Source organism: Sphaeramia orbicularis, chromosome 20 (genome assembly GCF_902148855.1).
Source record: "Sphaeramia orbicularis chromosome 20, fSphaOr1.1, whole genome shotgun sequence".
NCBI lineage: Eukaryota > Metazoa > Chordata > Actinopteri > Kurtiformes > Apogonidae > Sphaeramia > Sphaeramia orbicularis.
The window spans coordinates 21,924,305-21,951,593 of record NC_043976.1 but is presented as its reverse complement, the minus strand read 5'-3'; the positions used below and the strand labels follow the sequence as shown (position 1 = coordinate 21,951,593).

At 37.1% G+C, this 27,289-nt stretch overlaps 1 protein-coding gene across 1 annotated transcript; it reads right to left on the bottom strand.

Annotated features, from left to right (window-relative positions):
• Nucleotides 1-19,059: 19,059 nt before the first annotated feature.
• Nucleotides 19,060-22,436, bottom strand: timm21 (translocase of inner mitochondrial membrane 21). The gene is made up of 6 exons (XM_030123326.1): nt 21,877-22,436; nt 21,715-21,777; nt 20,905-21,002; nt 20,673-20,746; nt 20,341-20,446; nt 19,060-20,104 (listed from the first exon to the last, which is right to left on the bottom strand). Exons 1-6 carry the CDS (start codon nt 22,202-22,204, stop codon nt 20,012-20,014), a joined length of 762 nt encoding a protein of 253 aa, XP_029979186.1. The 5' UTR covers nt 22,205-22,436; the 3' UTR covers nt 19,060-20,011.
• Nucleotides 22,437-27,289: the final 4,853 nt, after the last annotated feature.

Below are 27,289 nucleotides of genomic sequence, written 5' to 3'. Positions count from 1 at the left end.
GTCCTTATGAAAAGGAATGTCATTAAAAAGCACAAGAAAAACCCTGGATGCATTTAAGAGGCATCAGTACAAAATGAACATTTTGATTATGTCACTTGACGTTTGCAGCTTTTGGTGAAAAAAAAAATGGTTTCATGCTGCAGGATTTTTTTTTTTTTTTGTAGCAATAACAGCTTCTGGCACAATTAGTCATACAGCTCATACAGCACCAGCAGCGTTCAGCACCTAATGCCGGCTCTTCCATATGTGCAATATTTTGTTAACTGATACCAGAAGACAAATGGTTCTCTGGTCATGTTGTAGAAACATATAGCTTGCGGGCTTTTTAAGGTATTATACCGCCATATGAATGAATCACACAAGAGACAGATCAGTGAATATTACAAGCTGCTTGCAACAGATTTGAAGAATTAAATATTTATTTCCTTCCAAACCATTATTAATTCAGGCATTCATCAGATGTCTGTGAGAGTCAACAGCTTTGGAGAGCTTTTAGAGGCACTCATTTTTAAGCCGCTCATGTCCAGAAATTTTTATTGGCCTTCCTAAGATCAGAATGTGTTTAATTGTTCTATTGATGACACCATTTAAGAACTTCTCTCAAGTCTACATTCAAATCAGTAAAATGCTAATTATTTCTTGATTGTACATTTGAAAGCCTTCCCTATGAATAGGAGTTCCTTTCCCCTTGTCTGACCTCTTGGTTGCAATAGGCAACAGATGAATAAACACTGTGCCTGTGCTGCCTTATTCAGCCATTTGCACGCTTCTCACTCCAGCAACACATGTATTACCGTAATAGCTACACGGGGCCCCATCAACCCCTTAATTGATTGGTTAATTGCTCAGAAGCCTTCAACTGTACCCTGATGACCGACCGGTGTCGCCTTAGGGATTCTGGGATTTGTGTCAACAATTCCCCATGCTATCTCATTCATTCCCTCTTTCTGCTACTCTTTACAGACCATGAAGCATGAGATTGGATTTACACTGTAATGGAATAAAGCACATTGTTTCTCATCTGTGAGAGAGGAGGATAAAGCCGATAAACCCCCCCGACTTGCCCAGCTGGAAAGTTGATCAAAAGTCGTGCATACAGAAAGGAAGGGTTGTATTTTTTTGCCATCTTGTGTTAAGTTTACTTTCTCTAAAAGAGAACATGTTTTGTTTTTGGTCCTGCTACTATTGATTTGCTCTGTTGTCTTACATTGGGTTTTGGAAGGAGGGAGGGTTTAGATAAAAGAGGTCATCAACAACAGATCAAAAGCGCTAAAGTGACAGGTGTAGTGTTTTTCTCCAAAATCATACTAATATAATATGTATAGAAACTGACATGATGAAAGTCATACTCCTTGGTTTAGGTCATTATTGTGGCAGCTGTGATGATGATTACTCAGCATTGTTGGTATCCAAGCCATCTCTGTATGAAACCTAATCAGGAGGAATTAAATTCTCTGCTTTTCTTTGAGATCTTCTCAGTGTTGGTATTTCCTTGACTCCCTCTCTTTCATGTCTATTCACTGACTTTCATCTCAGTGAATGGAATATCATTATCATTTAATTAACTGTTATCTGTTTTACTGTTACAATAACACTGACATTGAAGCCTAGTCTTTTTAAGTTACAATGTCACCACTACTATATTACCCCAAATTTATCTTAATTTCCATATTTGCACAAGGTAAAACCAGAAAGAGGAACACCTATTTGTTTGACTTGGAGCAAAGAGAATAAAAGGTCACACTTGAAGGAAATTACCTGGAATCTTATAATCACTTCTTTTGGAACCGGGCTCCGGCCATCTGTCGTTCAATTTATGCTCTTGACTTTTCAGTTGCTCTTTATCAGCGTGATAATACAGAAGTTAATCACTATCTCGTTACAATGAGCAGCACCTGAATGAAAGCTGCAGGTGCCACGGTCTGGAAATAATATAATAATAACAAGTGAAATTAGCATTCTAATGCATTTTAATTGCATTCTAATGGGCTCTGCTTTCATCCATATCTGTGTAAACAAGACATAGAGTAAAGGCAGCCTTTGTCACAGAAACACTGAATCATATTTTTCAAACTGGAGAGAGGACAGGTGCAATTTGAATAAAAAGTAGAGGGAGCTGACATTTGGAAACAATGGACTTGATTCTGTTGATTGAATGATTTATTGATTTTCTGAGAATTTCATTATTTTAAAGCTTCAGTGCTTCATGGCTTTTTTTTTTTTCTTCAAAAATTCCATAATGACTTTCAGCATATTGTAATTCAAGTGATCTGAGAGATCCTGTTCCCTGTGCTTTCAGCAGCGTTGTGCAATTTACTTCCAAACTGTAATACACTACAGATTACTTGTTACTGTTATTTAAAAGTAATTCCTTACCTTACAATATTACTGTCTCAGAATTGTAATGTGCAACATGACTACTGTAATACTTTTGAGTTACATATAGACTTTCGTCGTAAATGGCGTGTGTGCAGTAGCCATCTTCTGCCATCTTCACCCATTGGCTGACCATGAACGGGAAATAGAACTTTCCTGCCACATATTTGATTCCTTGAGGTGTCATGGTCTTACTGTTTTTTGGGGGTTTTTTTTCATTTGAGCAATTAAATTATGGGTGAAAAGTGTGTTGTAATGCAAGTGCTATTGAACATGTACCGGGTAAAATGTTACTGAAAACTAATTAGTAATGCCTTACACTACTGCATTACAGGAAAAAAGTAATCCATTACTGTAATGCATTACTAGGCTATAGAAGCTCTCACACATGACACAAGTTTTTGGCCAATCAAACAGATGAAGAGGCTGACGAGGTGATTGACAGCTGTGATTACCAGTTACTGATTAGTCTGACAGACACAGCCTGGACATGATCAAGCTTGGAACAGAGGTTTTACTACATAGTCTAGCCAATCAGTCCTTATACTTGTTTATCTGGACCTAAAGGAGAGAGCTGCAAAAGGAAGGTGTACATTGTATGAGGTCGCTGAGGTGGTGCAGAGGTCAAATCCAGCTTTATTGTCAACTCACCATACAGGGTTATTCAAAAAGAATGAACCCATTTCATTACGCAATATTTTAATAAGGAAAAGCAATAGAAAACTCCAGCCAAGTCACAAGTATTCTACTCACAATCAACATTTATTTCCTGTCTTACAAGTGTTCAATGTGGCCACCACCTGCAGCACAGACAACATCAGTGCGATAAGAGAATTCCTCCCAGACGCTTATCAGCATATCACGATCCACTGAGTTGATCGCTGTTGTTATTCGATGTTTAAGGTCATCGAGGCAGCCATTCAAAACTTAGAAAACTCCTCTTTCAAATGGTCACTGACTCATTCCATGATGATGCTTGAGAACTGAAGCAACGCATCATGAAATCAGTTCATTCTTTTTGAATAACCCTGTATATACCAAACATACAGAACAACTGAAGAACAGTCTCATTCGTGTATGTTAAGAGTGAGAGTGCAAGTGATTTAATATATATATACACAGTGTAAAAAGGCAGAAGTCTCTGCGCACATTGCATTAATTTTCACCTCACAGTAGGAAAGTCTTGAGTTCAATTCCCAGTTGAACCAGGGCCGTTCTGTGTGGGGTTTACATGTTCTCCTCCAGCTATGTATGCTACAGTAGCTTAATTCTCCTGCCAGTGCCCTTGACCAAGGTGCTGGCATAGATCTGGAGTTGGTCCCCAGGCACCTTTAGTGGCAGCCCACTCCTCCTCGTCTGCATACTAGAATGGGATAAATGTAGACGCAGAATTCCCCATGGGGACAATAAAAGTGAGCTTCATTTTAAAATTCAGCCATGTTTTGTCTCTAATTTAACTTCCCTTGAATCCACTCCTGTCTATGTTTCAAGATTAGTTTCGTCACATAAAGTAAACTGAAAAACTATTGGTCAGAGAACAGAAAAGCAATTTGAAGAGACATCAATTTGACCTCTGAGAAGCCCTGGGAGTAATTGAGAAAATAAATCTGCAGATTAATCTATAGTGACAATAATAGTTGCAATGTTTGGCTGAAATAGAAGAAGATAGGCGAGATGCATGATTAAATGACCTTTAGAAAATAAGTTTCAACTCCCAGACCCCCAAACTATGACACAAGTACAATAATGTAAAACTGCTAACATACCACGCATTGCAGCTGGAGACTCATAACATGCGCTCCAATATTGTCTGGTGGGATATTCTAAATAGATGCAAAAGGTCGACCAAACAAAGACAGGTGCTGACTAATCATATCGTTTTATCTCATATCTTATTAGACTGAAACCTCTCACATCAGCAGAGTTGGCCAACATGCCACATCAAAGAGAGTGTGGGAGTGGACGCCTCCATTTTAATTAGTATGATAGGGCGCTGATCTGTGAGTGATCTGAAAACCCAGACAACACACACACACACCTTGAGCTCAACTCTAATTTCCCGCTGTTGTTACACACAACGTGCATTCCAAGTGTATCTGTGGTGAAAAAAAAAAAAAAAAGGATGAAAAATCTTGGCACATTTAGACTCATTAAAATACATAGAAACTGATGTGTAAATATGTGTTCACACAAAGCCAAACTGTAGTTTTATGACATTCCTGCACACACAACCCAGGGATATTCGTGGTGATGGCTGCATGAGCAATCTTGGCACATGAAGTTGAATTCTGCATAGTCAATGTGAATGGGTCTGACTGGCTGTCATCTTCAGTGGACTCACACTTCAAGTCTGTAAGTTCTTTCTCTGAAGGAGCTCCAGTTACTCAGCAAGTATAGTTTGGCTCAAACATCAGGATTCAATTAAAATGTAAATTCTCACTAAGCTGATAAATGAGAACAACAGCCTACCAAGTTCCTCGGGCACCAGACAGGAGGCGTCTTTTTCCAAAGAGACTTTGTATTTCTTGTTTAGGACAGCAGGTGAGCAATGAGGCCCAGGAGGCAAACGGGAGAATTAGCATAAAGTCAGAGGGCAGCAGGACTGAGTCTACTCACAGTTAACAAACAGTTACAGGCTGGTCTTGGTTTCATGACTGCTTCTTTCGCTTCCTGCACAACACATGCCCTCTGTGTATTGCAAGTCTTTGTCTAGTATATTGACAGCTCCCAGAAAAAAACTCAATCTGGTCTGCACCTACACCTTTGAAGTTCTTCTATAAACTGTGCAAGTAGAGAAACATTGTTTGCAAGAAGCTGACACACTTCTTCCACTGTCGGCGGTTTAAAAAAAAAAAGTCAGCAATGCACGTCACGTCAAACCCAATACACTGAAGGGCAAATGCAACACTTTGGAACACTGAATCCTGATAGGAATAACTGCAATTCTGCAAGTCAGAAAATTTTCCATATGGTTTCCGCACCAAGTCTCAGCTGATTTTTGACAGTACAGAAGGAACAGCTCACTTCACAAGCCAATGCTGGGGGGAGATGCAGGTTCTCCAGGAGATACTTTTTAATTTTTACCTTTCATCCTTCAGATTAGTCCAGGGGTGGGTGAGAGTCACAAAATCACTTTCTTGGTTGACGGGATTCTGTTTGGAGAAGTTTCTAAAAAATTAAAGGCAAGAAAATGACTGGAAGAGTGCAGTGTTTGACTAAGTAAACAATCAGGAAGAGGTTTTGAGGAAAATCATGGTTACATCCAACAGGTGATTATATGTTCCTCATATTAAAACATTCATTGGTAAGTGCGCCATATTCATGGCCTAAAGCATGTTTGTCTGCACCAGGTGCTTATCCATCCTTTGTGACTTTCAGACATCCTCACTTATCCTGTCATCAACACAGACACAGGAACAGGAACGTCTCTGCCCTCTAGATTAAAGCAGCGGGCCAAGGCGAAATGATGAACCTGCTTATCATGCTTTCAACACTTGATGTTGATGTTGATGAAAGCTAGAATGGACTTCAGTATTAACTATCTGAAGTGCACTACAGAGGCCATTTAAGAAAGAGGAAATCCATCCAGACATTTGTGACTCTGTGTTTTCCTTTGTGTAATGTTACACTTTGACATGTTGCATGATACATCATTTTACACATTTCATTATCACTTATCAGTGTTTTTATAATGATGATTATGTAATCCCACATAAAATGACTCATGCAACACCATCATTGAGGATTACAGTTTCTAGAAGTCGTGAACTGGATTAAAAACAAGAAGGATATTTTGAAGTTTCTCATCGCTGACATTATATCTTGTGCTCCACACATAATGTTTTAGAATGATTTTTTGTGACATTAAAATGCCATTGGGAGGCTTTACATATAATATTTAAAATACCAGACACATGAGAAATGTTGTGGAAATGATTTGTTGTGATGAGAACAAAATGAATAAAGATGTTCTGATTCTTCTCCTTCAAGCATAAATAATGTTGGGCCACTGAACATCAGAGCTGCTAATAAAAATGAAACTCACCAGCACAAATGACTTTCCAGTAGGAATGAAAGTAACTCATTCATTTCCTCTTTAAATTCTCTGGATGCACATTCCAAAATGAAATTAAAGAGATATTTTGGTGAAAAAAAAAAAAAAAAGACCATAAACAATTAAGAACATAAAGGTATGAGGCTGAGAAGACCATATTTACAGTATGAATAAATCTTTATGCAATTAAACCCTTAAAGACCTAAAGGTTTCCTTTTATTTTTTGTCAGACAGATAAAAAAACGTTGATTTTTAGCAGTAAAATCCCTCACCTGGGGTGCTGTCCTCAGTAGGATGCCAGACAGCAGGGGGCATAGTCATCCCTTGTTGTTTGACATTCCTGGATAAAACAGCTGACAAGACATGTCTCAGTAACATCAAGTGATCCTTCTGAAGAAGGCTACAGGTTGTAGCCAAAACATGTAAAGGTAAAAATCAACTTTTTTTTAACTGTCCGACAAAAATAAATCTTCTGTAGACAGTATGAACCCGATCGGACCTTTAAAGACCCAGAAATTGAGATTCATATTCAGAAAACTGTATTACAAATGTAAGCAATATTTTTGTGGTCTAAATCAAACCTTTCCTAAATGAATAATTACAAGTTATTACAATTATCCTATACATTTTTCAGTAAAAATCAGATATTTTCTTTTACTTAACCCATAAAAACCCAGTGCTACTTTTGCGACAGTTCTCAAATGAATTTTTCTCTAGATTTAACCTTTCTTAAGTTATTTATCTCTGTTTATCATAATATTATCCTCTCCGTTTTGCATCTATTCCAGTGAAAATCGCACATTTTCTGATATCTAATTTACTGATCATGTACTTTAATCATCCTGCTGAGATTACATTTGAGGATTATTATAGCAAAAACAGAGAAAACGTAAGGAAAAGTGGCTTTTTCAGTGAAGTATATCATTAAATTAACATAAAGCCAGTGTGTCCATCCTTTGTCATTGATCCAACTCCATGGGTTTCACTGGTGAATCAATGTTGTAGAAGATGATGGTGTTTCCACGTTCACTATGGAGCCTCTGAACATCCAAGTGGGTCATATCTGATGACCATGAAAAGACGACAAACTGCATTTTACACCAATTATTTACATGTAATGGTAGGATTAGTGGAGCAACAGTGATTTACCTTTTCATATCAGTAAATGATTTTGGTGACTGGTGTATATTTAGGTCTTGTAGATGTAGATGGTGCAAAGACTCAGAGTAAATTCAAAGGTTATATCAAAATGGAGAAAATTAACGAAAAGTGACTTTTCCAGCAGAATATATCATTGACTGAACATTAAAACAACTATCTATAGCTACTGTCATTCATCAAACTACATGGGTTTTGCTGGTGAATCAATGTCTCAGCAGATGATGGTGTTTCCATGTTACTATGGATCCTCTGAACGTCCACATGAGTCATATCTGATTACAATGAAAAGGTGAGAAACTGCATTTTACCTGAATGATTTACACATGTTGATGGGATTAGTGGTTCAACAGTTATTAAACATTTTAGATCAGTAGATGCTTTGGTAACACTTTACTTGAAGGTCTAGTTTATAATGCAGTAAGCGCACATTCATAAGACATTATAATGCATTTATAATGCATTATAAAAGTCAGTACAACAGTTTATGATCATGTACAACAAGTTATACCAAGGTTAATAAAGTATTATAAGTGTAGGCCTAATGTATTATAAATTCAGCTTTCATAATGTTTTATACATCCATACCAGAGCAGTGTGAAGGAATTTATATTTTTTGGTGGAGAACTTTTGTTATGTTTTTTCACTGGTCCCTATACCCATCTATTTTAAGGATTTCATGTTTATTTAAAAAAAAAAAAAAAAAAAAATGTGTTTGAATTTAAAAAGATTTAGAGCTGCCACATTATTTTTTATTTATGTATAAAGCAACATGTAACACTTCTATTTACTGACTCTGTTCTTTTAATGTTTTGTTTTTGCAAAATACAGAGTTAAGAACACTTTGATGTATAATTTTTGACTTACACTTTACTTAGAGCCAGCAGATACTGCTCATACGTCATCATACTTGTGTTTTAATATCATACAACTGATAATGTATTATGTAACTGAGGACTTGAGGTTCTTCCTACAAACACTGTTGTCACTTTGCTACGGATGTATAAAACATTATGAAAGCTGAATTTATAATACATTATGCCTACACTTCTAATACTGTATTAATCTTGGTATAAGTTGTTTTACATGATCATAAACTGTTGTAATGACTTTTATAATGCATTATAAATGCCTTATAATGTCTTATGAATGTGCGTTTAATGCATTATAAACTAGACCTTCAAGTAAAGCGTTACCGATGCTTTTGGTCCCCAGTGACTGTTTGGGTGTTTAAGGGTTAATGATCTGTAAAAATCCCCTCTGTTGTGTAGTGACACTATAGGGAGAAAACAACACACAGAGCTGTGCAGTGTCATCTGTGGACAGGTTAGTGATGGGTACTCTCATCTGAAATGACTCTGAGATATAAAATCAATAACACAAGTCTTTTTGACATCTTATCCATCCTCACCCATGTCAGGAATGTGCTTTCTTGCTGAATTTGAAAGGTGTGGCTTTTTCAGAAGGCCACCGAATCCCACCCTCAAAACACTTGTCATTCGATATTTGCTGCACCTACTGTATATGCACGACTTGGAAGTGCAATGCATCTCCGACAGACAACGAAGGGTAATAGAACCTTGTATTCTATTACACAAATGGCCTTGAAGAGCTCAGTAATTCTGAAAGAAGTTCAGCACGTATCCTTGAGGGGGGTGTTCAACACTGTATCCATTATACAGCTGTTTATACTGAGATGTAATGATTAAAGCGGTTTACAAGATGGATTGCTGCCTGTTTCCCAAAATGCAAATATTTCCCCTGAAAACATCAATTACTCAAAGCAAAACCAGTGCTCTGCATACAGCAATGACAAACACAGCCCGCTTATCTAACTCTATTTTATGCTGGCACTCTTGAATCAATCAATAAACGGCTGTGTGTTTGACAGATTCCCTTTGTTTCTCCTCATTTAAAGTGATTTCTAAATAACTGCTTGTGTAATATGACAATAAATACGCATTCTAATTAATACATACATTTGTAACATCTTCAGTCATATGATTTAGGATGCATTTTAAATTAGCATATTTTGAGTCCAGTTAAAACTTTAGTGAAATGTGCATTTATTGGATACTACACATGTAACATTTTGCCTATAAAAGTTTAATAATTACAATGTAAGTTTGATTTGTCTGGAATCAGCCTATTTGTATTCAGCTTAGTGATGCTGCAGCTGAGAAGCAGAGATATGAAAAATTAAAGACCTCAAATATCAGTGTTGCTATACATTCCACAAGGAGGCTGCACAATTGATCTAGACCCAATACTATTATTCGTGAAGTTTCTGTAGCATTAAACTTTGCAACACGAGTCAGTGCCATTTTAAATAACAGTCACGTGGAATATTTTAAAAAGTGTATTGAAATGACTTCATTTCACATCAGTTTCTTTCAATCTCAGCAACAGGTGAAGCTTGAGAAACGTGGTTGATATTATCAGTGGCGTGATAGTGCCCTCTAGTGGCACTGCAACCAACAACAAAAGCATAACACAATTGTCCAAATGAAAATGACCTTGCAAAAATTATCAGTGTTGTTTGTTCCTCAGTCTTATGTGTTTGTGGAAGCTGGGTTAAACTTTTATTACTATTCTGCTAAAAAATACTTAAGCTTAATATGTATAAGAAATGTTTCCCAGACGGTACAAAGCAAACAAATCATACAAATACTGCAAAATTATGAACAACAGTTTAATACAGAAGATTTTCCTCAGATCAGAAAACAAAGTTAATACAGCTTAACTCACAAGGCTACTATCTGGAGAGATTTGATATGTCAACCATCATGGGAATGAACATGAAGTTAACAAACAGGACAGACATTACAGCAGAAGCCTGTGACACTATGGTTCTGGTGCTCAACTGACAAGCTGCTGCTATATTAGTGATGTCAACTGAGTTCAAAGCTACATTTAATTTTGTACTTTTTGCTGATACTTCCAGATTGTAAAACCACAAAATAGGGATGGAGTTCTGGATGCTCCAAGATTTGTCATCACAATACAAGACATTTTAACTTCTGATTATCCACCAATCCGTGTTTTATATATTTTTTCCATAGGCCCAGAAAACATTTATAACATTAATTCATTTTTTTTCTCATCAAACTGTACACAGATTATATTGTTGCTCAAACAAATAATAAAAGACGGATCATTTGGGAGTGTCACCCTACAGAGTTATATTGAGGTTATCCACACTGCAGGGACACAAAACAAGCAAACAGCATAGTAATAACTTTCCCCAAAGCAATACTATACCAGAAAATATAACAAAGATAATACACAAAGTTGGCAGACCTTTACCAGCTGGCGGCACATTGACATGAAGATAACAAGGATAGGAAATTGTTAAAAAGTATATTTGGTTAGTCTTCATTTTGCAATAACTGTCATAAAAAGAAAACATACAAAAAGGAAAAACAGAACTTAGTTTTGTCTTTGCTCACATTTGAAGATATATATTTTTTTTTTGATCAGCTGAAATACAATTTTCATCTTACAGCTAGTTCTGCAACTAAACAAAATGTGTTGATTGGTGGTGTTATATCTTTAGGGACCAAGAAACAAATTGTCTCTATATTTGTTACATTTTTATGACACAGAAATGACAAAATTCTTTTCATACCAAACCGTCTTGCATTCTGACATATAGGTGCTAAAACGGAGCAGCAACAGACAAAACCCAGCAGTCGGGGCGATCAGCAAAGAACGGTCTCTTGCCGACTACCATAGGATGTTCATTTCTTTCAGCTTGTTCCCTTTATCTGCTCGCACTCCCTCACTTCCATTCACAGATCTAACAGGCACTTGAATTGCCTAACATCCCAGTATAATCACACTGATGTATTAAACACATCTAGTTATGCTAACAAAGTCATTACAGATGATACATTATCAAATACTTCTCTGTCCACATACTTTGTCTTCACATGACACATGTGCAGCTTAAATAAAGCATTTAGAGTAATAGTAGTTTGTGGTGACACACTTACATTTAATTTATTAATATGCACCTCTGCACCAAGGTGCCCTAGAATCTAATTATACTGCATACATTATGGCAGTGTTGAGTATGTCTAGCACTGTTACTGAATGACAATGTGAATAAACAGAGACCACTGACAGAGTAATAACAGTACCAGGGACTAAACACTGCAAGTAGTTACTAGCGCAATCATTAGGTCAGATACCTTTAGATCTATGAGAGGATGTGGCCTTGAACACTTACGCAGAAGCAGCTTTATAAAAAAAGGAACAAGCTTAAAAGTCTCTCAGTTTCTTTTCATCCCACAGACTTCCTTGAGCTTTGAGGTCAAGGGTGCTCATCTAATCTTAGCTGAGAGGCAGGTTCTGTGGTCCTGACTGAGGCACACAGGCTTGCTGACGTCATCTATTATTGCCAAACTCATCAGATGACCATTTTTAAACAATACAAAATAGAAAAACCACTTAGTCCTAAAAAAAAAAAAAAAAAAAAAAATGAACACATACATACACACACACTCATCCAAATAAACATTTCCTCTCGTGATGAGAGTTAGGCTGGCAACGATCACTGAGGTTGAAATGTAGGAAGGCAGTGCATGGAAAGGCAAACTGGCATCAAGGACTGATTAGGTGGGCCTGTGGACTGACTAGGACTCGCTGCGGTTCACAGGGCCTTCTTGCTGACTAACTTGTATAGGTGCAGTCGGTGTGTAGGGGGGCGGGGCTTCATTTACACTAGTTGGGTCTCCGCCCTCAGAAATGAGAGGGGTGTGGGAGGGACGAGGATCAGTTGCTCCATCGCCGTGGGCACACTCACTGTATGGAGGGGGCTTCAGGTCATCTTCTGAAAGGAAAGGAAGGAAAGGATTAGTTAGTTGTTCATGTAAGACTCAAAGATATGTGATAGAAGACCTATTTTCCACTATGCATACATATTGTAATGTACAGTAGTTTAAATATGTTCATCATGAAAGTCCTGAGGCACAAGATGGTGATTCACAAAAAAAAAAAAAAAAAAAAAAATAACAATAATAATTAAAAAAACAGATTGACTACAAAAAATGAGACTCACATCTTGTCATACATTTAGTGTTCATGTCTTAAAATGTCCACATCTATAACCACATCCTGCTTTCAGAGTGACGCTTAAGATCAAATCAGATACATTTGTAGTTAGACTGTGGAAGATAAAACTGGCCTGGCTCATATTTGTACTAAAATGTGTCAAACATTCATAAATGCATTTTCATAAATCATCTTAAAACTTCCCATCAGACAAAGTTCATGGAAGTGGCAACATCTGAAAAACATTCCAAATTTGACCAAAAACTTGAAGTTCATTTCAGATGGTTTTTGCCTTTTTTTCTTTTTGATTGAGTAATTATGCATAAGGAGAGCATTGTTTAAATAAAACAATAGTAATTATAAACATAGTGAACAAGTAACTCATCATTGATCAGCAGCTTGTACCGGCCTCCCACTAAGTCAATAAAATGTAAAAACATAGCCAGCACTGGAAGAGGTAGTGCGGACTAATAATGAGAAGACTTAATTATTCTTTGACCTAATCTGTAGGAAAACAAAAAAAAACATTATGGCTATTTTAGATGGAAAACAACAATGGAATGCTGTGATCTTTTTTCTCCACTAAAGCTACATCTATCATAACCTAAATTGTTGCCTTCAGATAACTGCTTGCTTCAAATTCACATGAAATTGTATGGGAACATGACTCATTTTGAGAAATACCAATCTGGAGTCATTCTTGCGTGAAATGGAGAAGCCTAAGCAGAGTAAAAGACCTGTGCTGCTTCATTTGCTTGTAAGTACTATAAAAAAAAGCAAGGACAACATCACACTTATTAGATACAAAGTTCATTTAATAACATGACTGAGCTTGTTTTCTAGAATTAGAGCAAAAACTGAAAAAAAAATTTGATGGCAGAAACAGCATTGCCTTCTGTGGGAAGTTAGCTTTTTGTATGTATAAATAGTTACACTTAAGTTCTTTTTTTCTGTGTAGCCTTGGCTATGTGGCTTTTTTTCCCCGTGAATGGCAAATATCAACCAAGGCACTCTTAAAAACTGCTGACACATGAGTGGTGCATGAAGAATATTAAAACAGAACCTTGAAACTGTCGGTTTCATTTTGATTTATTTTTAATCACAAAAGGGTATTTTGTCTCTATAAAGAAAACAAAGTACGCTGTGTGCGTCAAATTAAGTGACCAAGACGTAACTTATACAACCTAAACTACTTTCATTTACAAAATATGAGAATCAACATTCTATAATGAAGGAGGAGTAAATCATGAAGGTATGACACTTAATAATGATAATGGTCCACTGGAGCCACCAGAACCATCCTGATACCCCAAACAATTTGTTTTTAAGATGGTACTGACATAGCACTGAGCAGGAAGTTCAGTGGGCAACAGGAGCTTATGTACCGAAAAAGGAACTGAACCAGATATTATTAACTACATTAGCAAGCAGTTGAGCAGAACTGAAAACCACGAGTACGCAGTGAAAGCAGGAAACTGAGAGTATATAGTGAAAGACTTGCATTAACTCATAAATAATGACTACAGTAGGTCCCCATTAAAAATCTAACTCATAAGGTAGATTATAGTGCTGAGAATGGTCTGATTGGGTCCAGCGCCTGGACTAGAAGGACATCGCTTTAAGCTAACACTGCTAAGTTTACTTTTGAAGAGCTCAATGAATGAAGACGAGGTTGGAAAGAAGTCATAAATTATTGTGTTACTGTCTGACCTCCAGAGACTGCCTCATATGGTGGCGGCATGTCCAGATGGGAGAAAGATGCAGCTGGGGGCAGGGCTGTGGAAGGCTCTTCTATTGACAGGTCATCCTGAACACCGTACCAACTTGGCCAGACAGAGGTTTGCTACATAGGGAGAACAACACAAAAAAAGCATAAGCATACATAAATGCTGTGATAAGTCTAAAACATTCAGTCATCATACATGCGATTTTATATTCCAATAATGGTATATATTGTAACACAGTAGTAGCTCCATAAATTCAGTTACAAAATGGTTTACCATAACTTTACCATCACACAATCACATTTGATTATCTTCTTTTATTTAGAAGTTCCATAAAAGCAATTCTTCTCCAGAATTTCCTAATTCTGTGTTATGTTCTCATGTGTCGGTTTATTTGTGGTGCCCTAATGCCTTTTTTCCCTTTAACTGTAGAACACAAATGTGCCAAAACAAATATATATTACAGTTCAAAGTGCTATTTGTGACACAATGATTTAAACTATAGAGAATATTTCTGAGAAGTTATACATTTTCCTAACACCATACAACGTACATCTTGCTATCGTACTGCTCTAATGTTTATACATCCTGTATATACAGTATATACATGTAGTCAAGTACTTACACATACAGATACAGAAAAAAGAGGGAACACACACACGTCAAATTTATCAGATAAAGTCAACGCTGAATGTCAACACTGCTGACAAAACCAGCTACTAACAAAACTAGTTTTTCTGTATACGTCTGCAGAGATGAGACTAATGCTGGTTATTATGACACAAGATTTACGAAACCTCCTTTAAAGCCATCACTTGAGGTCTAAGGCAACGAACACACTTCAACACACCCACATACAAACTTTGTGAAATTGAGATACTAATCTTGAGGTGGAATGAAATGAGTTTGGTATTTTGGCTGCTCATGGTATACCTCACTGCCCGCACTGTCCAAGAGGTTTAGAGAGTGATATTACATCAAGCATTTTTGTCTCCACTGTGTTTGATTAATCTAAACCTAGGATTCGAGTCGTCTTGGCGAATCTCCAGAAAACTTTCAGGGTGCCGGGTTATGGATGACCACAGGGCCTCCCTGCTACACATTCCATTAAAACCTAAACAGGGAACATTATACACCAGAGAAAACAACAAGGGGGAGAGGAAGAGCTAGGACAGGCAGAAGAACAGTATAAGGAGGAAAAGGTGAAAAGAGAAGGGTGCAGGAAAGATAGAGGAAGCAAACCGAGGAGCTGCAGGACAAAAAGAGATAAGGGTCTGATGAAGACTGAAGATGACTCAGAGCTGGAAAGGAAAAGTAAAGAAGGAAAGTCTGCTGTGTGGAAAAGAGCAAGAAGATGTAGGAGGGCTTCAGCTGAAAACAGAAACAGCATATTACAGAATTTCTAATTAGCCACTACATGTTTAAGACACTACTAACAGCAACCTTGTGGTGTACTGGACTCTCTAGAATGTAAGAAATATTTCTGACAGGACACATGAGACTGCGACTGGTTTAGAGGAAGATCAAGTCCAAAGGCCAAGCATCTCAGTTTCAACATCACTCTCCACATTTTTTAGTAAATAAAACAACCAGAGCATTTCCTGTTGCACAAATATTCAAAACACAGCTAAAAATATCGTAGCCTGAGTTGCCAAGAAGTAACTAGTGATTAGAAGCACTCAAAAGCTGAGGGAGGGTGGTGATTAACAGGAAAACACTAAATGGACTTTTTATGTGTACTTCTGCTTTAATTATTTATTACTTTTGTCAGTCTCACTGTAGTTTTGCAATAAGAGTAACGTGTTGATGAACTCAGTCACAGGGAGTCGGCAATTAGTTACAAATTAGACAGAAAAATGTCAGAAAAACCTCTTTTATGATGACATACAGAGCACATTTTGGCAGGTACTGAATTACAGAGATTGCTTCCAGGTGTTTTAAAGAGGCACTAAAACAGAAAGACCTGGAGTTGTACACTAATTGTGAGTGTCCAAACCTGCAGCATAGCCTACAAAAACACAGACTCATACTTGTTGAGAAAGGCATTACTATTCTAGTCATATCACAAGAAGAATAAAAAAAAGAGACTCCATCCAATGAAATCTTGAAGGTGACAATGCCAGACAGCCCTGTATTCTGGAGCTAATCTCAAAATATTAATGAAAAGCATGTGTCAGTAAAACGAACAAAGCCACTCACAATACAAAAACAGCAATAAAAAGACAAATTTCTCTTAGTGAGCATAGAATAGTAGAGATCTGAATAATTATAAAGGAAATTAAAACACTGAATATCAAAAGACTTGAAATATCTACTTCTTTGAGAAGGGACACATCAATTCCTGTGAATCACTCTGGTCTTGTCTTGCTCTCTCTGCTTTCACTGATGTAAGCACAAAAAATCTCACAGGCAGAGGTAAAATTTGTACTCACTCTCTGAACATAAGCTGCCCTGTCCAGATGTCTAATGACAAAGAGGTCAAACAAACTTAACAGTAAAATGTAAGTATACAAGTACATGCAAACTAGAAGCATATAGTTACTATGTACACATCCTCCAACAGTATATCTCTGTAAAGGCAGTCTGCCATGTCACTGTATGCGAAGTGAAAGCCCCTGTTTGGAAACCACCTGAGAGCAAATAACTCCCCTGCAAAAATTTAACAAGAGCGTGACTTTTTTTTCTTTTCCTCTTTCAGTCTCACTGTTACTGCTACACTCACGTCTCTTCGCCTACATAACCCATTATTTTTCCTTACAAAACCTTGAAACCTTATACACTTAACCTAGACCATACCAAAGTCATATCCTGGAGGCCTCAGCAGTTGACAGCTAGATTGTGTCTCAACCTAGAACAAGTTAGTCTTCATTTGACTATGGGGGTGTACACTTACACTCTGTCTCTCACACATTTGATGAAGGTAGGCTCTTCCTCCAACAATGACAATTTGAGCATTGCGTGGGTTGCTCAAGTAGGCTGCCAGTTGCCTCTGTCTTGACCGGTACCAGCACACATAGAAGAATATCTTAATGATGATGAATATAATAACAACTCTGTTAAAGAAAGATGAGAAACAGGATCAGCTGAAGGATTTGTTTGACAGCTTTGAGCAACACTTCCAAGCAGCCCCGTTCATTGGAAAAGATTATATACACAAATACAAAATCAGTACTTACATGTACCAGTACAGCTCCATATTTGTGAGATGTTGATCACTGGACTGAGACTGTCATAGCTGAGGAACAAGTTGTTGATCCCTAAACAAACACAAAAACACAAATTGCTGTGACAACAAGCCTTTTGGCAACATTACTTCCTTTCGTCATTATTTAATGGCTTACACAATAAACTCAGAACATCCACTCGTATTAGCGTAGTAAACATCCACTATCTTGTAACTTATCAACAGCTGATCGGCTAACTTTGCTAGCTACTTACTTTCTGGCTCTCCGAGTTAGGTGGAAAGGTGTGTCATTTCCCTGTGTGTTTCGGGGATGTGATGCGAGTAGAGCTCCAGGCACCAGCAGTGGCTACAGCTAACGTTAGTTTAGCTAGGCTATGGTAAGTAGCAGGCCACAACAACAATAACAGCAGCTACTCTACTTACCCACGCGGCGGAAAAAACAACTCTAACTGCCCTGCGTTATTCACATATCTTATTTAGTTTACACACCGGACACTCTAACCTTGGTATTTACTCGACGACATACTCCAAAACCTGACACCGCGGAAATAACTGTACTACTCCCACAGAGTTTTAGCTAACGTTAACTGACTTAGCACATCCCCGTGCTTCAATGCTGCCTTTGGTTTCACAGTGGGCGGCGTCCAGAGACTGTTGCCTTCAAAGCCTTTCGTAAACAGCCATTTCTGACCAGAGGCGCATGTACAGGTTATCATGTGGACGCAATGTAAACAGCCCAAGCCCCTCTCCTAACAGTCGCCTTAAAAGCAACACATTAATGTAACCTCACTGTGGGAAATAACACAATATATTAATTATACTAATAATAATATATGCAAGTATCATTGTGGACCACATTTGGACATGTAAATAATAACTCTTACGAGCGAAGCAGTTGAAAAGCATTCTCCCCATGTTATGTCTCAGTAAATGTGTTTTTAAAAAAAGCATGTTTTGAGTATAACTGGAGAGTTTCACTGTGCTCAAGAGCAAAGTTTGATATTTCCGGGGGTTTGGAAAGGCATCGCAGATTCATGGGACAAAGGGTGAAAATATGACCAAATAAAGACTATTTTTTATATGAAAGATGACTCAAGTCATAAAATACAAATAAAATACCACTATAAAAGAAATACGGTCAGTAATTGGCTAAGTTATCAACATCTTTTCACTGTTTAAAATTTACATCAAACATCCATAAAGATGAGCAATAGTTCTTGTGTAAGTTTACATAACACGTCTGGAGTATTAACAAACCATTTAGTAAAATACGTAAGAAAGCTGACAAAATGGTGTCCTCAGTTATCTAAAAAAAAACACACAAAGGTCATACCAGGTTGTCGTAACACCCGCATCTCTACCACCATCTAATGGTGACTATGATGTAATGCAGGATTTAACCAACTTAAAAAAAAGTTTCAATTAAATAAAAGATGCTTTGATTAAACCATATGTTCTGATCTTATGAAAACCCTTTAATAAAAAAGAAACTTACACTAATATAAAGAAATCTGTCTCAACATATTTTACTTTAATAAAAACATGAAACACTGGGTATCTTCCTTCAATACAAATCACTTGAAAATTAGAATGATGATCTAGACATTTTTGCTCAAACTATCAAAACTCACATCAAACATACTCACAAATTTACATAATGTAGAAAACAACATACACGAGTGCATAATAAACCCTCTTACCAAATGCAAAGCATATTTTTTGTCAGTTTTTAATCCAACAATAATCATTCCTGTTTCACATGTAGCATAATTTACTATGGAAATTGATAACACTTTCTCCACTATTTGTCCAATGACAAATTTTTTTCCCCTAAATGAAGGCCAAGTATTTAACATTTTCCCTAAACAGTATTTACTCTTATAATGATCCTTCTCAATCACTGATTCTGATCCTGTCAGTGTGTATACTGTTTAACCAGTGAGTTTGTGTCTCCAGCAAATCAATAATGTCTTCATGAAGCATACAGGAGTGGAAAACATAAAAACAGAAACGCCACTTACAGATGCTCTTATCTTTTGGCACAGTTCTGAGAGACAAAACTCTGGGCAAAGTGCACACCTACACACAGAGCTTTGAGCCTGTAGCCTTAAACATACCTGTCGGAAATGAGATAACCTGTGCTTTATCTGTAAGTTGCCTCTGGAACATTCCCATAGAGTTTTGCAAAGGTGGGTTATGTTTATTTGAGTTTTTAGAATATAACCACTGTGACCTCAGAATCCAGACAAAACATTACATTTTTCTCTTTCTTTCTCCCCTCACTGTGCTGCTCACTCTTCTATTCAGTCTATTACTGGCTTGACCACTGCTCTCGCTTCCTTGTTCACTGAGTTTCAACAGTTCATTTACAATCACAAGCGAGAAATATAACATACTTTGCCTTTAATTACATTTTATCAGTGACATAACACCACTAAGAGGGTAAATCCATTGTCTTTCTTATCGGTTGTCTTCGACAACGATGGTCCGTCTTGGATAAGTGTCTATGTCCACAAATATGTAACGAAATTCATACTTTCCAGTTTCAGGATTCTGTAAAATGACAAAAAAGTTATTATTATTATTATTTATGTTAATAAAACTACAAATGAATTGTCTGCTTTAATGAAGCACAAGAACTGTTAAGTATAATAGTGAAGCAATAAAATGACCTATGGAATGGAATACTACAATAGGAAACATTTGACAACTGAGCTCCTTTACTGGCATATGCTATGATGCATATATTTAATACAGGTATTTATATCAAATGTTCAGAAAATGCCAACCTCTTTTGATTCTGAATGTACAGTCCCTTTGAGGCCTGGCTCTGACCCTTCGATGTAGAACTTCAGTCTCATATGCTTCAATCCATCCTTCAGGTACTCCAGATGACTATGGTGGAAGGAAAATTAAACACCTTAAACACAAATGGCTATGTTCATATGCCTGAGCTCTATGTGTGATAAACTAATGAAATGTAGTTTTTTCCACATTGTACTGTTTACACACAGAAATACTGACACGATACATAAAAACAAATATCAACTACAAGTATAAAAAGAGCATTAGAAGATGAAAACATGCCACTTAAGGCATGTTGGAATTTCAAAATTCCCACCTGACTTGCTGCCTCCTTCCTCGACGGGTAGTCTCACCATAACACTTGATTGGCTCCCCAAATGCACCAATTACCTAAAATTTAAACATCAGTTAGTCCATTTTTGCAAGAGCTAGAAAGCTGTCAAACTGCAAATGATGGACAAGTAAACAATACACAGTATAATAACCATGTGTTGGAAGATGGTTTAATTAAAATGACCATATTTGACATAAGAATGAAATAACAGTACCTCTGGGTGCAATTTGACTTTGTTGAAAGCTTTCCCATAGATTTTGTTTGGGCTTGAGGATGAGAACAGCTCCTGGAACACTACGTACAGTAGCCCACCTGAAATACACAAACAGACCAAAACACATCACTACCTTGAGACGATAACTAGGGGTGTTAGAAAATATCGGTTCTGCAATATATCGCGATATTTCATTTCACAACACTGTATCGATATTAAAAAGTACTGCATCAATATTTTTAGGCATTTATTCAAATGCAGATATGACGGAGGTTAATTTTTGTTTTCTGGTTTTCTTTATTGTTTACATCTTATTTATTATTATTTAACACTGTTTTATTAAATAATGGTTATTTGAAACATCCTAAAGGCACTTTTTACTGTCTGAGAGGCAGATGTTTGCTGCTTTGTTTGGGACAAAAATAATGTTCTGATGTTAGTTCTGAACTAATAGAATATGAACATTTGAACAGAATCTCAAACTGTAATGTCTGTAAAACATAATTTAAGGGTTAACACAGGGACATTTTGTGATATAACATTAGATCCTGTTCTGATCAAATAAAAATGCATTTAGTATTTGTGCATATTACTGGTGTAATTCAGTTCTTCCAGGAAATAATCATTTTTTAAAAAGAAACAAACAAAAAATTGCCTTTTTTAATAGTACCACGATATATCCTGATATATCGTATCGTGATCCTAGTATTGTGATTTGTATTATATCGCCACATTCTTGCCAATACACAACCCGAATGATAACACATATTTTTGTAGATGCAGCATTTTAAATCTTAATCCTGTTATTACCTGTAACTCCAAGTCCAATGAGGATAACAATCAAGTAAGTGAAATCTCTGCCAGCTTCTTTTACTGAAACAGAAACAGTGACAGGTTACAGGATTTACAGTCTAACAAAAGTAAACAGCTGAATGAAATATGACTGAAATAAAGTGTTTGCATCTGGTTTACCTTTTTGTGTTGCTGATGGTTTGGGGCTCCCACTTTGAAATCTGGAGACTGACTTCACCCCACTGTCTCTGTCTTCAGGGCTGCTTTTATTTCTGGCGGTAAAGTCAAGGGAAATGCTCCTCCGTGTCGGCACCTGAGTGAAGCAGCTCAGCACAGAAGAGGACTCCTCGTCTCTCCTCTGCAAGGTCAGTCTTGATAAAGTAGAAACTGCTCTGTGTGTGCGGTTGTGCAAGGTAACCTGTGTGAGTCTGCATGTCTGCCTAGCATACTGTGACGCGCTCTGATGCAAACTGCGGTGAAGGGATTGCAGTATCTGTCTATAAGCCATTGTAAATATCAGTTAGCTTCAACTCTGTTACCTGCACTGCCAGCCAACAAACCAAGCTAGCTTGTTAGCATACAAAAAATTACTTTAACATACAGAATTTACATAATTTACTGTAGGCTACAGAAACATAGAAGCGACGATACTTTACTTAAACAAACATGCTAACATCAGAGTCAAAAAGTACTTTGATACTGACGTGCAATTTGGGTCATTGTGGCGCATGATGCTGACGTCACAATTCACCGGAAATCAGGGAAATGTAGTTCTTAATCCAGAACTACGCATGTGTGTTCAGCAACAGAAAACACTTCACAAATAAGGGGGAAAAAAACACAGATTATGTCATTGTCCTTTTATATTACAAATATGTGGTTGACTTTGTATAGAATAAATGAAAAATGTGTTTAAAAAGTCTCCCTTCTTTGTACAATATCACTATAAATGAATTACAGTGATTTCTATGTAGGCATTAAGCAAATCATTTATTTACATTTGAACCAGATAATGTCACAGAGCTGCTTTAAAAATGTAAAAGGTTTGTATTTTAGACTTTGATCTGATCAAACTATGACTTAGTTTGATGTTAATTCTTGACTAAATGTCTTGGTTCAATGCTTTAAAGTAGAGATCAACCGATATGGGTTTTTCAGGGCCGATACCGATACCGATTATTAGTAGTTAGAGGAGGCCGATAACCGATATTTGGAGCCGATATTCATTTGCAGTAAAAGTGTAAAAATCGGTGTGAAAATTTTTGAATAACGCAAACACTAAACTTCGTTTAAATGCCTAAAACATGTTTATTTAATCAAACAAATAGAAAATAATAGCTCCAGAAGTGCATGGATTTCCTAGACTCAGAAGCATCTCTTATAAAGTTGAATAAAAGCTTACATAAATAGCTCCCTTAAATTTTTCCACAGTAAATAAAGTAAAATTGAAATATAACTATAATGACTTATCTTTGTTTTAAGTTCAAACACAACAAAAATACAGGGAGACTCTTGTAAACTCTTGGGCCACATGCTGACATCTGCTCAACTCATCATGCTTCATTTATTACAACATTTGGGAAGCCTTTAGTTGATTTCATTATTAAATTTTATATTTTACCATGTGATAGCAGTGACCCTGTCATTCAAAACTATGTTGCTACATTATTAATGATTAATATGACAAAAGCTACATAAAAAAGTATAATAGTTGCTATGAGTGCAGTTAAACTCCTGAAAGAACACAAACAGCCTTTAGGGCTTTAATGAGCACACACAGGATTTAAAATGTTCCACCATGTTCAGATAAATCACTTCTGAATTTAACTCTCTGTCATCTTCACTTTAATTTTCAGATCATAGGACTAGAAAGCTCACAGCAACATTAGTAGTTGTGAGTTGTAGAGTTCTTCATGTGACTTTAACGCAAACACACACTATTACATTACATACCAACACAGTCTCATCCCAAATAGTCAGAAATCGACGCATATGGTCAGACCCCCACAGCGGCACTATTTGACGCAGAGGGTACCCCTTCCGCGTCGAAATCCGACGCGGAAGTGTACACACCGCAGAGAGGCGAAGTTTTGTCGTGTGAGAAGCTCCGGAGAGAAAACACATGTGTCAAAGGTAATCGCAGAAAACTCTTCTGAAACTGTACTAAACATCCCTGTGCTCTGCATCTCACAACTACTACTAATGTTTCAGAAGAACGTCAGAGCAGAGTAAACATTAGCGGCAGCTCTGCTAACTCATATTACTTTCTGACGGGTGTGAATTAGACTGCTGATAATATAGTAATAAAATAATGGAAACAGTCTGTGATAGAAAAGCATGTGTGTGGGATTAAGAGAGAGCGCCTAAAAAACTCTAAACGCTTTATGTATTAGTAATGGAGAAAATGTATGTAGAACACAGTCTCATCCCAAATCAGTCCCAGTCTGTGTGTGTGAGGACAGCTTCCACGTCAACCAATCAGAGGGCGCAGAGTGGATAGTGCAGGAGAGAGAGAGAGAGAGAGAGAGAGAGAGAGAGAGAGAGGCGCGGCTACATCTGAGCCGAAATTACTCAGTTTTAAATTGATTTAATTGATTGATTGATTTCTTAATCCGTCGGATTAAAAAAAGGCAGATACCGATATATGTCAAATTTCCAAATATCGGCGCCGTTAATCGGCCCGGCCGATAATCGGTCGATCTCTACTTTAAAATGACTCTGAATAAATGCTTGATTGTATCACAGCCTTTATCAGGACAGTTTGTTGCACTTTTGTGTCTGTACATTGGATTTCGTCCATTTTGTTTAGATTTAATCCGGTTCCACAGGATGTTTGTGTGAATTGTCAGTGAGTCAGTCTCATAAACTCTTCCCTGTATTCTTCTTCTTTTTTCTTTCATTTCTTTGTCCATCATCTTTCATCCAGATCACTGCATCTGAAGGTAAAGTTCACCTGTTTAACCCTTTAACAACTCTTTGTTGACGGTGGTCACTGTGGGTCTGGACTTTTAGCTCCAGTTTGAACCGTAAAAACCCGCCGCTTGGTGTCAGTTTAACTGGTTTCTGACAACTGGATCTGTCACTGAGGCCTGTTGAAAGTGGGTCCGACTCAGAGGAGGAGGTTTTGGACTGACTCATGCACTGACACCAATTAAACCAGGGGTGTCCAATCCTGGTCCTCGAGGGCTGCTATCCTGCATGTTTCAGGTGTATCTCTCTTCCAACACACCTGGTTCACATGATAAGTCTATTATCAAGCTCTGCAGAAGCCTGATAACGACCGTCAGGTGTGCTGGAAGAGGGAAACATCTAAAACATGCAGGATACTGGCCCTCGAGGACCAGGACTGGACACCCCTGAATTAAACTGAACCGAGTTTAGTCTGGATGGGGGGGCATGTGGACGGGACAGTGGTTAGAACTGAACCTGGTGTCACACCTGAACCAAACACGACCATCTAATAGGTGATAATAAAGATAATAAATAAAAAAAGGATAATAATAGTGATGTTACGGGATGTGTCCACACTTCGAAACGTGTGTCGACTAATGGAGAGGGTGTTTCTACGAAGCACGTGTTGAAGCTTGCTTCATTTAGGGGAGGAACCGAAAATGATGGCGTCCGTAGCTTCGCTGCCTGGCTGTACCACGTGACTGCTTTGCAAAGTGGTTCAGAGTTTGTTCTATCTGATTCAGGTTTGACAGCAATATAAACCCCTCAGGCTCTGTTCAAAATATGGCTTTTTGATTGAGAGTTACGGTCAGTGCGGAGTTTGAACAGAGTTTGGATAGTTTGGATACTAGAGTTTGGATAACGTTTATATAGTTTGGAGGTAGTTTGAAGAGTTTAGAGCAGGGGTGTCAAACTCATTTTAGTTCAGTTCCACATTTAGCTAAATTTGATCTGAAGAGGGCTGAACCAGTAAAATAATAACATAATAACATATAAATAATGTCAACTCCAAACTTTTCTCTGTTTTAGAGTGAAAAAAGTAAATTTATAATATGAAAAGGTTTACATCTACAAACTATCCTTTCAAAAGGTATGAATAACATGAACAAACTGAAAAAAATAAGTGTAATTTGAACAATATTATGCCTCAGTTTATCATTTATATTGCATGTATATTCTAACTTACAGATCACAGTGGATCTACAAACACACAAAACATGTAGTAAAAGGCAGAATTTTGTTAAAATTGTATGTACTTCTCTTAAGACATTTCAGGTTGTTCATATTTGCTCAGGTTTTTGCAAAATTATACTTGGTTTTAGTGTAAATATATATTATACATTTAATATTATATTTACATTTACAAAGAGAAAAATTTGGAGTTGTCATTATTTATATGTTATTATGATAGTATTTGACTGAATCCTGCTCACTGGAGATTGAACTGGTCTGAATGTGGAACCTGAACTAAAAGGATTGTTAATTTCTTAATGTAATATTTGCATTTCACAAATTCATCCCAAGGGTTGGACTGGACCCTTTGATGGGCCGGATTTGGCCCCCGGGCCGCATGTTTGACACCTGTGGTTTAGAGAGAGAGAGAGATCATTTGAAGATTCAGGGGTGGGAGAAGAGAACGATAAGTAAGAGGATGGAGCCAGCTAAGAAGAAGAGGATTTCCCCTGTGTGTGAACATTTTGATTTGAGAACTCCTAATAAGGTAAACTAAATCTAACATTATTTCAGACACATAAGCGTTAGTTATCTGGAGTACTGGGAGAGACAAAAAGTTATTGTACCCCAATTTATATAATCTTGCTCTTGTGTTTTTGTGCATCTTCTGTACCATGTGAAAGGGTGTTTTCAAACGCCAGAGAGGTTGTGTCAAAAAAAAAAAAAAAAAAGGAATGACTTCAAACCAAAAACTGCTGAGAAACTGTTATTTCTGAATAAAAATGATTAAAATCTCCCCTATCCTGCACATCTTTGTCCAAGCTACACAAGCATGTTCAGTGTCCTCTTCCTAGTTCCACAAGCACCATCACTGTCTTCTGCCTGTTGAAGTCCATGACATTTTCCTAAAGTTACAAAAAAAAAAAAAACATTACACAACCTCCCACATATGATACTACCATTTGGGGGAAATTTACACATACAGAATACATTCAAAAATATTTTATTATACATATATGTGATAATTTATGTAGAGAAATTATTTGGTCATACATTTTTTTGTTATTCAATCATTCCCAAGTGCCATAACAGACCCAAAAATTCAATGCATCACACATTCTGTGGTTCAGATACAGCTGCCTGTGATTATACACATGGTGGTTTCGTGTGCACATGAAGCTTCAAGAAATGAAACCAATTGGTTCAAGTGGTTCGATGCCTCATGAGGCTTCATCTCACCATCTCTAGATAATAAAGAACTTTTAGGGAATAAAAACGGGTCGCATGGAGGCCCTACTCAGCGTCACTGCGGTGCGTTCAAGGACTGTGGGAACTCCTGATAAACCCTTATATCAGTGAACTTTTGTCCTGAAACATCAAATATTAACTCGATGACTTCTGAGTAAGAAACGTTGAAGCTAAACAGTAAAAATCTGTTTGTTTCTTTAGATTTTGATAATAATGTGGT